This window comes from Acomys russatus, chromosome 31 (genome assembly GCF_903995435.1).
Source record: "Acomys russatus chromosome 31, mAcoRus1.1, whole genome shotgun sequence".
In the NCBI taxonomy this organism is placed as follows: Eukaryota; Metazoa; Chordata; class Mammalia; order Rodentia; family Muridae; genus Acomys; species Acomys russatus.
The window spans coordinates 2,745,385-2,756,914 of NC_067167.1; the positions used below are offsets into that span (position 1 = coordinate 2,745,385).

The 11,530-nt window shown below is 58.5% G+C and overlaps 1 protein-coding gene across 1 annotated transcript; it reads right to left on the reverse strand.

Annotated features, from left to right (window-relative positions):
* Positions 1 to 1,444: 1,444 nt before the first annotated feature.
* Sirt6 (sirtuin 6) lies at positions 1,445 to 6,434 on the reverse strand. Its single transcript, XM_051172677.1, has 9 exons — positions 6,224 to 6,434; positions 5,915 to 6,088; positions 4,968 to 5,095; positions 4,285 to 4,467; positions 3,558 to 3,617; positions 3,163 to 3,258; positions 3,006 to 3,086; positions 2,037 to 2,160; positions 1,445 to 1,946 (listed from the first exon to the last, which is right to left on the reverse strand). The coding sequence occupies exons 2-9, from the start codon at positions 5,978 to 5,980 to the stop codon at positions 1,656 to 1,658; spliced, it is 1,029 nt and encodes a 342-aa protein (XP_051028634.1). The 5' UTR covers positions 5,981 to 6,088; positions 6,224 to 6,434; the 3' UTR covers positions 1,445 to 1,655.
* Positions 6,435 to 11,530: the final 5,096 nt, after the last annotated feature.

Sequence of the window (11,530 nt, forward strand, 5' to 3'; positions counted from 1 at the left end):
TTTCCACCATACAATTGCCACTACAAGTGGGAAACGAGGTGGGCGGGTTGGGGTAGGAATAGAGTGGAGACTACTGCCATTCCCAGGACAGCAGCCACAACTCTCTGCTCCTGACTGATTGGACAGAGCCTACTTATCTCTCTGGCAGATACAGAGAGGGACCAGTCTCGAAGCAGTAAAAAGCAGCTGGGTGTGGTGGCACACGTCTTTAATCCCAGCACTCGGGAGGCAGAGGCAGGTGGATTGCTGTGAGTCCAGGACAGCCAAGGCTACACAGAGAAACCCTGTCTTGGAAAACAAAAACAAAAACTCCAAAACAAAACAATGTTAGTGGGGAGAGAGGGCGCAGACCCCTTAACTTCTCCCAGCTGTTTAGGGTCAATTTGGGTTTTTTGGTGTAATACCATCTCCATCAGCAGGAAACAGCGAGCAGTCTCCTCTGAGCCACTGTGTTGAAACATTCCTCTCTGTCCATCACACTGTCTGTCTCTGGTCTCCCCAAACTGCTACAAGCCACACACCACCACCATGCGCCACACCGTTTCCCTCTGGGCTCTTGTATTTATCCTCCTCAGAGTCCTGGCATGCCTCTCTGTTTTGCAGGCTGTTGCCAGGTGGCAAAACCACACCCTGCTCCAGGCAATTATCAGCTGTGGGCATACTAACATCCCACCCTTGGGATTAAAACAAAAAACATATTTATGTAACTGAGTTTACAAAGAAACCAAAACTTCCATTACAGATTTGGTCATGTTGGGGTGGAATGACTTAAAAACAAAACAAAAGAGTCCCTCAATTAAACTTCCTGTTTTGGGACAGGGTCTCATGTAGCCTGGGTTGGGTGGGGATTCAAACACGTTAAGGTGAATAAAGGAGGCTGGGAAAGGCCTCAGGGGAAAAGGTGCTCACAGCCAGGCCTGGCGACCTGCGTTCCAGTCCCTGGAGCTGTATGGTAGGAGAGAGCTAACTAACTCCTTCAAGTTGTCCACCGACTTTCACACATGAACCGTCTCTCACACACACACACACACACACACACACACACACACACACACACTAAGTAAAGGTAATAACATTTAAAAGAAATGAAAGATCTGTATTTATTGCATTGGGAGCTTCCAAGCCTGGGACCCTTAGCATAGATGGGTCCCTGGGGGCCGTGTCAGGGCATTGGGAGTGTGTGGGGTGGGAGTGGGTGTGGTGGTGCAGGGGGCAACAGGAGTGTGTGGCTGCTGTTCCTGGCACACCCTGAGTCACAAGTGGGGTGTGGCAGGTGGAGAGACACGTGGATCCCCAGGATTCGGCCTCTTCCACATGTGTGGGACCCATGTGCCCTGACATTCCCTGGAGAAACCTGGACAAGGGACACAGTGAGACTCTGATGGAGGAAGCTATGTTAGGAATGGTGGTGCCCGCCTGCCATCCCTACTACTGTGGAGGTTGAGGCAGGCAGGGAGCTAGCTCTAGGCCAGCCTGGGCTACAGTAGTGAGTTTGAGGCCATCCCGAGCGACTTAGGGAGCCCTGGTCTCAAAATCAGAAAAAGGCCGGGGTGTGGCATGTGCAAGCCTGGGCTCAGTCCCCAGGATATACAAAAACCAAAATCCCCCAACATGTGTGGTTCCTTCAAGTACCCCTCCCACCCCACGCACCAGGGTCAGCTGGGGGCAGCCTCAGTCTTCACTCTTTTGGGTGGTCTGTGGGGTACGGGGCTGTTGGGGTTCTCTTGTTCGGGGCTATCGGGCTCGGGCTTATATGAAACGTGCGCCAAGCCATTGAGATGAGCGGGGGCCTCAGTCTTGGGCGCTGTTGGGCGCGGCAGCGGTGGCAGGGCCTTGTCCAGCACGCAGGGCCCATCCCAGGTGGGAATCTCCAGCCCCAGATGTTTCATGAGCCTGCTCATCACCTCGTCCACGTAGCCGTGGATGCGCAGGTCAGCCTGGCGGTCCTGCCAGAGTGACAGACAATCAGGCTGAGGCCGGGAACACAGCAGGGGGCACAGGGGCACAGGGGCACAGGGCAGAGCACTGGCACATACGTGTTTTGTGGGCTGCAGGTTGACAATGACCAGACGGCCTCCCCGGCGCTTGGTAGCGAGGGGCAGGTTCCCGCTGGGCCGGATCTGTAGCGAGGTGCCCAGGGTGACGGATAGGTCTGCGGTCCTGAAGCCGGGAGCAGGAAGCGGAGCTCAGGCCCACCCTACCTTCCAACCTTCCTGCCCACCCACCAGGCAACGGAGAAAGGTCTGGGAGCCGAGATTCAGTTTCACTTTGAACCACTGTCCAGTTTTTAAAAAAATAATGGCAGCCAGGCTGCGTGGCACAGGCCTGTTGTCCTAGTTGTTCCACAGGCTGAGGTAGGGAGATCAAAAGTTCCAAGCTTTGAACCAGGTTTGGAAGCCCTCGCTTTGAACACCAACACACCGGCTTCAGACCCACCTAGGGAGGGGCTGGGGGCGTGACCAGGGTGGAGCCCCGCCCAGAATCCCCCAGCGAGGGGGACGGGGGCGTGACCAGGGTGGAGCCCCGCCTAGAATCCCCCAGTGAGAGGCTGGGGGCATGGTCAGGGTAGAGCCTCTGCCTAGAATCCCCAAGTGAGGGACAGGGGGCGTGGTCAGGGTGGAGCCCCGCCATAATCCCCCAGTGAGGGGCTGGAGGCATGGTCAGGGTGGAGCCCCGCCCAGAATCCCCCAGCGAGGGGCTGGGGCATGGTCAGGGAGGGAGCCCCGCCTAGAATCCCCCAGTGAGGGACAGGGGCCGTGGTCAGGGTGGAGCCCCGCTAGAATCCCCCAGTGAGGAGCTGGCTGTGCGCAGAGGGCTTGTTTAGTGCACACAAGGCTCACTGTTCGCCCCACTACCATAAAAAACCTGAAAACAAGAAACCCTTGTGTCGCAGGTTCTCCTCTGCACCTATCCTGCCCAGGGGTGTGGGTGATAGAGGGAAGCCCTGCTGTCCCACCCCTGGGACCTGACCTGTCCATTCCCACCTAAGGAGCGCGGAGTCATACCTGCTGGCCTCATCAGCTAGCGTCAGGTCCCGGTCAGGCAGTGCATCCTCCCAGTCAAGAATGGTGTCCCTCAGCTCCCCCCTGTGGAAGGTTAGGGAAGGGAGTCACGGGGGCCTCACCCCCAAGACAGGTGTAGGGCGTGAGGAAAGCCACTCACCTACAGGCTCGAAGTCCCCGTGCCTTGGCCACGGTGCAGAGCCGGCCTGTGGCCTTGAGGCCCATGGTGCCCACGACTGTGTCTCTCACGTACTGCCTGTACCGGGAGGGAGAGTGCGGACACGCATTTTCTAATATTCTTTCAGGGAACTGGAGGTTATGTAACCAGGTTCAACCGCTGGACAAGACAAACAGCTGAGGGACAGACAGCCAGACTGTTCAGTGTGGAAAGTGCTTGGCATGTAAACATGGGGCTCTGAGTTCGAGTCCCGGGGGAGCAGGGTTGTGACCCCAGGGCTGGGGAGGCTGACATGGGGGGAGGAAGGAGAGGCGTGCCCACCCTGGGAAAGCCTGGCGCAGCCCCACCCCTCCCAACCTTCACATGCGGACACTCACGTCTTACACTTGGGACATTCCTCAACAAACATGTTTCCGTGGAGCTCCGCCAGCTTGTCCCTGTAGAAGCAGCAGAAAGAAGAGTGAGGAGCCTTCCTGAATCCAGTGGCTTGGACCAGCTGCTCAGCCTGCCTCCTCCTCCACAAAGCCTTCCACGGACTTCTCCTTCCTGGAGCCTCTCCTCAGGGGGAGGAGACCCCGCCTCCCCGCGCGCCTGTGCCCGTCAGAAGAACTGTGACAGACATAGCTGACCTTATAGCAAACCCACAAACACCTGCTTCCCACTACACAATTATGTCGGTCAGCTGGGTGTGGTGGCGCACACCTTTAATCCTAGCACTAGGGAGGCGGAGGCAGGCGGATCGCTGTGAGTTCGAGGCCAGCCTGGTCTACAAAGTGAGTCCAGGACAGCCAAGGCTACACAGAGAGACCCTGTCTTAAAACCCCATACCCCGCCCCCAAATCTGTTGGCTGTAGAGTGCCTGCCTAGAACCCCCTCCCCCCAGTGAAGGCATGGGGTATGGCTGGGGGTGGGTGGGTGGTGGCAGGTGGGTTCCTGCCTAGATCCCCTAGTTGACCAAGTGCTGCCCTGCTTTGGGCTCCGAGCCTTTCCCCCTTTTCCATGCCTAATACAATGGCTGTGAGCTCAGGCACCCCGGTTCCGTAAGGAGGAGGAAGGGGTGCAAACCGAGCCCCACGACGCCCGCCGCGCCCGCTCTCTTCTGACCTGGGGAAGCCGGAGCGCACGTGCAGCCCATCCACGTTCTGGCTGACCAGGAAGCTGAGGAAGCCCACGCGTTGCAGCTGCACCAGGGCCATGTGGGTCTTCGAGGGCCGGGCGCTCTCGAAGGTGGTGTCAAACTTGGGGGCCAGGCCACGCTCCTCCATGGTCCACACGCCATGGGGGCCCCTGAGGACAGGGAGCAGACCGGAGGGACAGAAACAGGCCACAGAAGTAAAACATTGGTTTTTCTGGTCCGTGGACCCGTCCCGTTAATGCTGACGTCAGCCCACGCTTTGGTGAGGTTGGGGGTCTCGGTGGCCACCAGCCCGGCTCTTGGGGGTTGTTCTGGAATCTGTGGGGACACGCTGGCAGCCGGGTAGGGAAGGGCTCTATAGAGTGGGTGGGAAGTCTTGCTGAAGGAAGCTGAGACGCTATCAGGGGGTAAACAAAGGCAGGAGGCTGAGGGTCTGGACAGAGGCTTCATTCCCCAGAATCCTTTGCAGTGGCCACAGGGAGACACGCCATACTATTGAGGCCCTCTGACTCTACAAAAATCCAATGGCCGGCCTGAGCCACACGAAGACTACATTTCCTAGCATCCCTTGCAGCTACCGGGCAAGTGGAGTTAACGGTCCCATAGGCATCAGCAAGAGCCCGGCCTCAGTTTCCCCTCCTCGTTCACCGACCTGAAGTCGGGGATGCCAGAGGCGGTGCTGATGCCGGCGCCCGTGTGGAAAACCACGCTGGAGGACTGCCACATCAGCCGGGCCAGCTCCCACACCTTGCGCTCTAGCTCCTCTGGGGGGTCGAAGATCTGTGGGGACAGAGGGCGGGAGGGGTCAGCATGTGACCCACAATGGCAGGCTTCCCGTGGGTCAGTGCGCTGCCCTACCCGCAGGCCTCTCTGCACGTGCGGAGCCTCCTTCCCAGCATGCAGTTCCAGCGGGCTCCCACTCCCCACCCGCTTCAGGCTGTGGCCCCCATAACCCCCAGTGACGTCATCCCTGACCCCCGACTTTATATGTCCCCCCCCCTCCCTTCCCCTAAATCAAGATGCAGACTGATTTGTCTCCAGGCTTCGTTAACATAAGACAAGCGGGGCGATGGCGGCGCAGGCCTTTAACACCAGCACTCCGGAGGCGGAGGCAGGAGGATTTCTATGAGTTCGAAGCCAGCCTGGGCTACAAAGCGAGACACCCTACACACCCCTGTCTTAGAAACAACCGAGACTGACAGCCCCACCGTCCGGGTCCCTCTGACCCGGCCTCAGCGAGGAGAGCCAGGCTTACAGGGTGGGGTGCAGGGGTGGCCCCCAGGAGGGGTTGCAGCTTCCGGCCCCGCAGTGCCCCCCAACAAGCCCACCTGGTCGCTTCCCCACAACCCCCATTGCACCAACGCGCTTGCTCCCCGGCCTGGCGTTTGGGTCTTGTCCCTATCAGACCCTCACTGCTTGGCCGACCCGGATCCCTCTGTCACCCTGGACAAGCAGGGGCGTCACTTCCCGCCCCCTCTTTCCGAGGAAGTCCCTCCCATTGTCTAGACTTCGCGCTTCTTGCTGCTCCCACAATGCCCCGCTCTGCCCGGCCGCTCCCTGTCTGGGGTCTTACGGCGACCCGTACACCGCGGCCCTCACCTCGGGCAGCCCGCACTTGCCCTTATCCGCGTATGGCGACAGCCCCGCTGCATAATTCACCGACATCGTCTCTAGTGCCACCGCGCGGGAACAATAAAGTTTCCCTTGTTGAGGCCGCTTCCGCCGGAAGTGGGGAGAAATGGCCGAGAAAGAGGAGCCGCCTTCTTTAAAGACCTGAGGGGCGGGGTGGGGTGGGGGAGGTCTGGGGAGAAAGTAAGGGAAAAGAGCGTTCTCTCCAGAGCGCATGCGCCACACTGACGCCGCGGGCGCCATCTTTAGTGCGGGCAGAGACTACCCCCGCTGACTTACGTGGGTTTCCTAGGCCTGGGTGCGGGGGTGTCTGGGGACCAGAGCCGGAAAGTTGATGAGGCCACTCGCAGGAGCCGAGGCAGGAGGATTGCAAGTCCCAGGCCAGCGTTGCCGTGTAGCGAGACCCTGTTTCAAAAAAGAGACAAAAAAACCAGCAGCAAAACGCAGAAACAAAACCAAACCCCTCTAGGGCTGTCACACAGTGGACAGAGCCCCGCCCCGCGTGCTTACTGCACTGGTGGGAGGGGACAGCAAGTTCGAAGCCACTCCAGGCTGCATGAGACCCTAGTCTTCGGGTCTCAGCTGTGTGACCGTCAGCCAGTGTCTGCCCTTCTCTGGGCCACAGGATAGAATTGAGTGGGAAACTGGGGTCCTCTGGCAGAGAAAAGACTCCCGGGCCTTCTGCCAACACCCCCCCTCCCCCCCGGTTAGTTTCTGAGGTGCGCCTCCTGGGATGGCACAGAGCAGAGCATCAGGGTCAGGTCCCCAGAACGGAGCTACACGGAGGTGCCCAGAGATGCTGGGAGAGAGAGAGGTGGACAGGGGAGACTGGGACCCATGGCCATCTAGAGATTCAGAGGCACCATCCTGACCCTGTGCCTGGTAGTGGTCACAGACGCTGCACTATAGTGATGGTGACTGGGGGCAGCACATGACTACAGGAACCTCCTGAACCCCCTTCCCCCCCGTGGGGACCCCCAGAAAGGCTCCAGGAGGCAGGAGCGCACAGGCCAGTGGGAGAGGCTGTCCTCGGGGCTGCCCATCTGAGCGTGCTGGCCAACAGCAGCTCGCCTCCTCCCTTGGCTCATCCCGTCCCCTCCGGGGCAGGCGCCCCCCCCAAACCTGATCAGGTGTCACCCCGACTCTGCTGCTGGCAGCTCGCAGTTGGAGCGGGTAACCAGAGAGGCTGCGGTGGACACTGGGTTCCGGCCTGGAGTCGCCTGAGGTAGGGGATGAGGGCGAGGGAGACCAAGGCAGACGCCGCCCTGGGTGAGGAGGACGAGGAGGCCTGGGTGCTGGTGTTGTGCCGCGGGGTGCTTCCTGCGACACCCCGAACACATCCACCTGTGTACGCGTGACGGGCACACGCATCCAAACCGCTCCTCGAGGCCCTGGTGCAGTGTGCTGCCTCCTCCCTGAACCACTGTGGGAACCCACGGGCCACTGGACCTGTGCTTTTGTCAACTCTTTCAGGAGGGAGACCCCTAAACCCACAGGCTTTCTCCACCTCCATGCCACATTCCCTCCCGACTCACAACATGTGGATGACTCTACTGGGTGTCCTGTTACCCATCCTTGGGTGTGATTGAACTTTATAGTGTGGGTGAGAATGAACAATCACACGGGTTAGTAGAGGAGGCGGGATCGGTGGGTGGGTGGGTGGCTGGCTGGCTGGCTGGCTGGCTGGATGGATGGATGGATGGGTGGGTGGGTGGGTGGCTGGCTGGCTGGCTGGATGGATGGGTGGGTGGATGGGTGGGTGGATGGATGGATGGGTGGGTGGATGGATGGATGGATGGGTGGATGGGTGGGTGGGTGGATGGATGGATGGATGGGTGGATGGGTGGGTGGGTGGGTGGGTGGATGGATGGATGGGTGGGTGGGTGGGTGGATGGATGGGTGGATGGGTGGGTGGGTGGGTGGGTGGATGGATGGATGGGTGGGTGGATGGGTGGGTGGATGGATGGATGGGTGGGTGGGTGGGTGGGTGGATGGGTGGATGGGTGGATGGATGGGTGGATGGATGGATGGGTGGGTGGGTGGGTGGGTGGATGGATGGGTGGGTGGATGGATGGGTGGGTGGATGGATGGATGGATGGGTGGGTGGGTGGATGGATAGGTGGGTGGATGGATGGGTGGGTGGATGGATGGATGGACAGACGGACAGACGGGTGGATGGATGGGTGGGTGGGTGGACGGATGGGTGGATTGATGGATCGATGGATGGATGGGTGTGTGGATCTGCCCTGAATAGATTGCTCTAGCTTACCAAGATTAGTGACAGTTGTTTCTAGGCTTTCTTGTAAGAGGCTGACTGTGCCCTGTCTCCTCCTCTGTAGCTCCATTGACTAAGAAGCCAAGTTAGAGGTGGAGGAAGAGACTCAGGAGGGGAGAAGGCAGGATGCTCCAGTTAGAGAGAGGCAACACTGATCAGCACATGGGATTTTATGATTGGGAATTCCACAGAGACGTGTGAGTGGGTGGGTGGGGGGAGCTCATGGCATCAGGGAGTGCGCACACGCCAGCCCGCAGAGCGGTATGAGCTGCTTCCTGTCGTCAGCCCCGCTTTGGGGCGCCACAGTGAGTACTCATAGCTGGCCAGCCACGGAGGAATTAAGCTCCTCCTTTTACAGTTGACGACAGGTTCCTCAGAGAGGGCAAGTAACGTGCCCCAGGACACACAGCGGACCAGAAAGCAGATCTGCCCAGGTCTTGTTGTGCAGGACTGCGGGATTGACCGCTGGCGCACCGGGTCCCTAACCCACCCACGCATTCCTGAAGAGACAGGACAAGAACCCCCAGGCAGCATGATGAAGACACTCCGGGCACGGTTCAAGAAGACAGAGGTGAGTCTGCAGGCCTGGGGGAGGGGGTGAGCCCACCGCTCTCGCTTCCCGTTCGAACCCCCCCCCCACTGCAGCTCAGAACCCGTAGGCTCGTGGCTCCGCCTTCAGGTTCCACCGTATTCTTGCTGCCCCCTCTGGCCCCAGCTGCCCCCGCGGCTTCGTGGTCCAAGCATGCACGTGGGTCCACTGACCCCCACTACGGCCCAGGTCTGCTCTCCTTCCCCCATTCCGGGTCACAGTGGTCACCATGGCCTCCTCCCCTCCCCCAGGGATGGAAGCTGGGCCTTTGCACATGCTGGCAAGGTGTCCCCGAGATGCTCCCCAGCTCTCCACGCCACTGCGTTCATTCTATTCCCTCCAAATTCAGCGATTCCAGGATTCCAGAGCGATTCCCAAGTGTTCTGCGCTGTGAGCCCTGGTCTCGCGATCACGAATTCTTCAAGGAATAGACTTATATTGTCTGCATTTGACTTATATTGTTGCTTTTCTTTTTTCCTTTTTCTCTTTTTTCCAGACAGGGTTTCCCTGAGTAGCCTTGGCTGTCCTAGACTCACTTTGTAGACCAGGCTGGCCTTGAACTCACAGCGATCCACCTGCCTCTGCCTCCCAAGGGCTGGGATTAAAGACATGTGCCACCTGGCTTAAAAGTATATAATTTATTATTTAATGGATGTGAGAGTGTTGCCAGTGTGTCTGTGCTTATGGATGCAGTACCAACAGAGGCCAGCAGGGGGCTCTGATCCACATGCAGTTGGAGTCACAGGCAGTTGTGCACCCACCTTTGGGTGCTGGGAACCTAACCCGAGCCTGTAAGGGAGCAGCCAGTGCTCTAACAGTTGTGCCATCTCTCTTGAGTTTGATTCCCAGAACCCACAGGGTAGAAGGAGAAAAATGATTTCATAACGTTGTCCCCTGGCCTCTGCCTCCCTGCACGTGTGCACGGATACACACAAATATAATTTTTGTTTGTTTGTTTTTTTGTTTTTCGAGACAGGGTTTCTCAGTGTAGCCTTGGCCATCTTGGACTCACTTTGTAGACCAGGCTGGCCTCGAACTCCCAGCGATCCACCTGCCTCTGCCTCCTGAGTGCTGGGATTAAAGGCGTGCGCCACCACGCCCGGCACGCAAATGTAATTTCTAAATTAAATGATATTTTTCTGAGAAGCTGAATTAGGCTAGCTGTGATGGCTAAAGCCTATAATCCCAGCACTCGGGAGGCAGAGGCAGGAGGATCTCTGCGTTAGAGGTTAGCCTGGTCTACAGAGTGAGTTCCGGGACAGACAGGGCTATACAGAGAAACCCTATCTCGAAAAAGATCCATCTACTTAAAGAGATTAATTAGTTCAAAATCTTGCAGCCTATCCCTAGCAAGAGACGCCTAGCTTAGGACGTGGGTGTGTTTCTGTAAGGCACTGAATGGGCAGCGAGGTGGGGAGGGGCGGGGACGCTGGCGCTGGGCCAGCCTGGGCAGCAGATGGGAGCTCTGGATTTCCCATTCCTGCTGCACAAGCCTGCGCCCCCCCTTCGCCACCCCCCCCCCTGCTCCGCCACCGCCTGCCCTTCTCCAGTTTCCCCACAGCAGGCAGGGTGAAGCTGGCTTTTGTCGCCCTAGCCCCTAGGGAAGAAAGCAAACACCATGGCTGCCTGGAAGCCTCCATGATGCCCTGGGGCCCTGGGTCTCCTCCTGTAGTGGCCAAGCGCCAGGCCGCATCCCAGCAAATGTTAGCTTAGGTTCCGGTTCCCAGGCTCTCCTCCGAGACTCTAGCAGGGGCGAAGTAGGCTGTGGGCCTCAGTCTCCCTTGTATGCAATGGGAATTATCTTATTAGGGGCGCCCATGCCGGCTGGCCTTCGGATCCTATTTGAGAAAAATCCCCCCAGGGCAACGGCGGAGCCTCGTAAAGATTCCGAGGTGGTAACCGTCTATCCCTGGCCTTGAACTCACAATCCTACCACCTCAGCCTCCAGAGTGCTTGGATCAAGGCTGGACTGGCTGGGAGCATTTCCACTCCCTCTCTCTCCCTCTCTCCCTCCCTCCTCCTCCTCTTCTTCTTTCTCTTTCTTTCTTTCTTTCTTTCTTTCTTTCTCACAGGGTTTCTCTGTGGCCTTGGCCGGGAACTCACAGAGAGCCTCCTGCCTCTGTCTCTCGAATTCTGGGATTTAAGATATGCAGTACCACACCCAACTCAGTATTCTCTTTTTAAAAAGTTGGTGTGTGTGTGCGCGCGTGTGTGCGCGTGTGTGCATGTGTGCAAGGTGACCGAGTGAGCTCCTCACTTCACCGCAAGTTCTGCCTCTCTGGGAATTCCCATCCCACAGCTCCTGGCATGTGTCACTGTCCCCAAAGGAGCTTCTAAAGTGCCAACTACATGTGCAGAAGCCGTAGAGCCAGAAAGGCATCACTCACTCACTCACTAATGCTGAACAGGGTGGCAACACGGTGCCAACTACCCTGCCCTCCGTGCAGAGTGTCAGGCCATGGCCCAGGGATGCTTCCGTGGGTCTGCTGTGGAGGGCTCTAATTGCAGCCAAGGTGGGGAAAGTGCTCACAGACCCTGGAGACAGGAACGCGGGCTGCACCTCTCTCTTCAGTCGGTCTAGTGATGTCTGGTTCCCGCCATCCTGCCTGGGAGCTGTGCTCAGGTCCCTTGAGTGACGAGCAGCCTTTTATTGTATGCCAGGCCTGTACAGGGAGGCGCGTCCTGCGCAGGTTCAGCTGGGCCCTCTAGAGCTGTGTCCCGC

Bases quoted from the DNA above. Each gene is read 5' to 3' on its own strand.
- Sirt6 (XM_051172677.1), bottom strand. From the start codon at position 5,980: ATGTCGGTGAATTATGCAGCGGGGCTGTCGCCATACGCGGATAAGGGC. The intron at 3,618-4,284 runs GTCAGAAGAGAG...CTGCTTCTACAG, and splicing joins GTGCGCTCCGGCTTCCCCAG to GGACAAGCTGGCGGAGCTCC. The intron at 3,259-3,557 runs GTGAGTGTCCGC...CTCCCGGTACAG, and splicing joins GAATGTCCCAAGTGTAAGAC to GCAGTACGTGAGAGACACAG.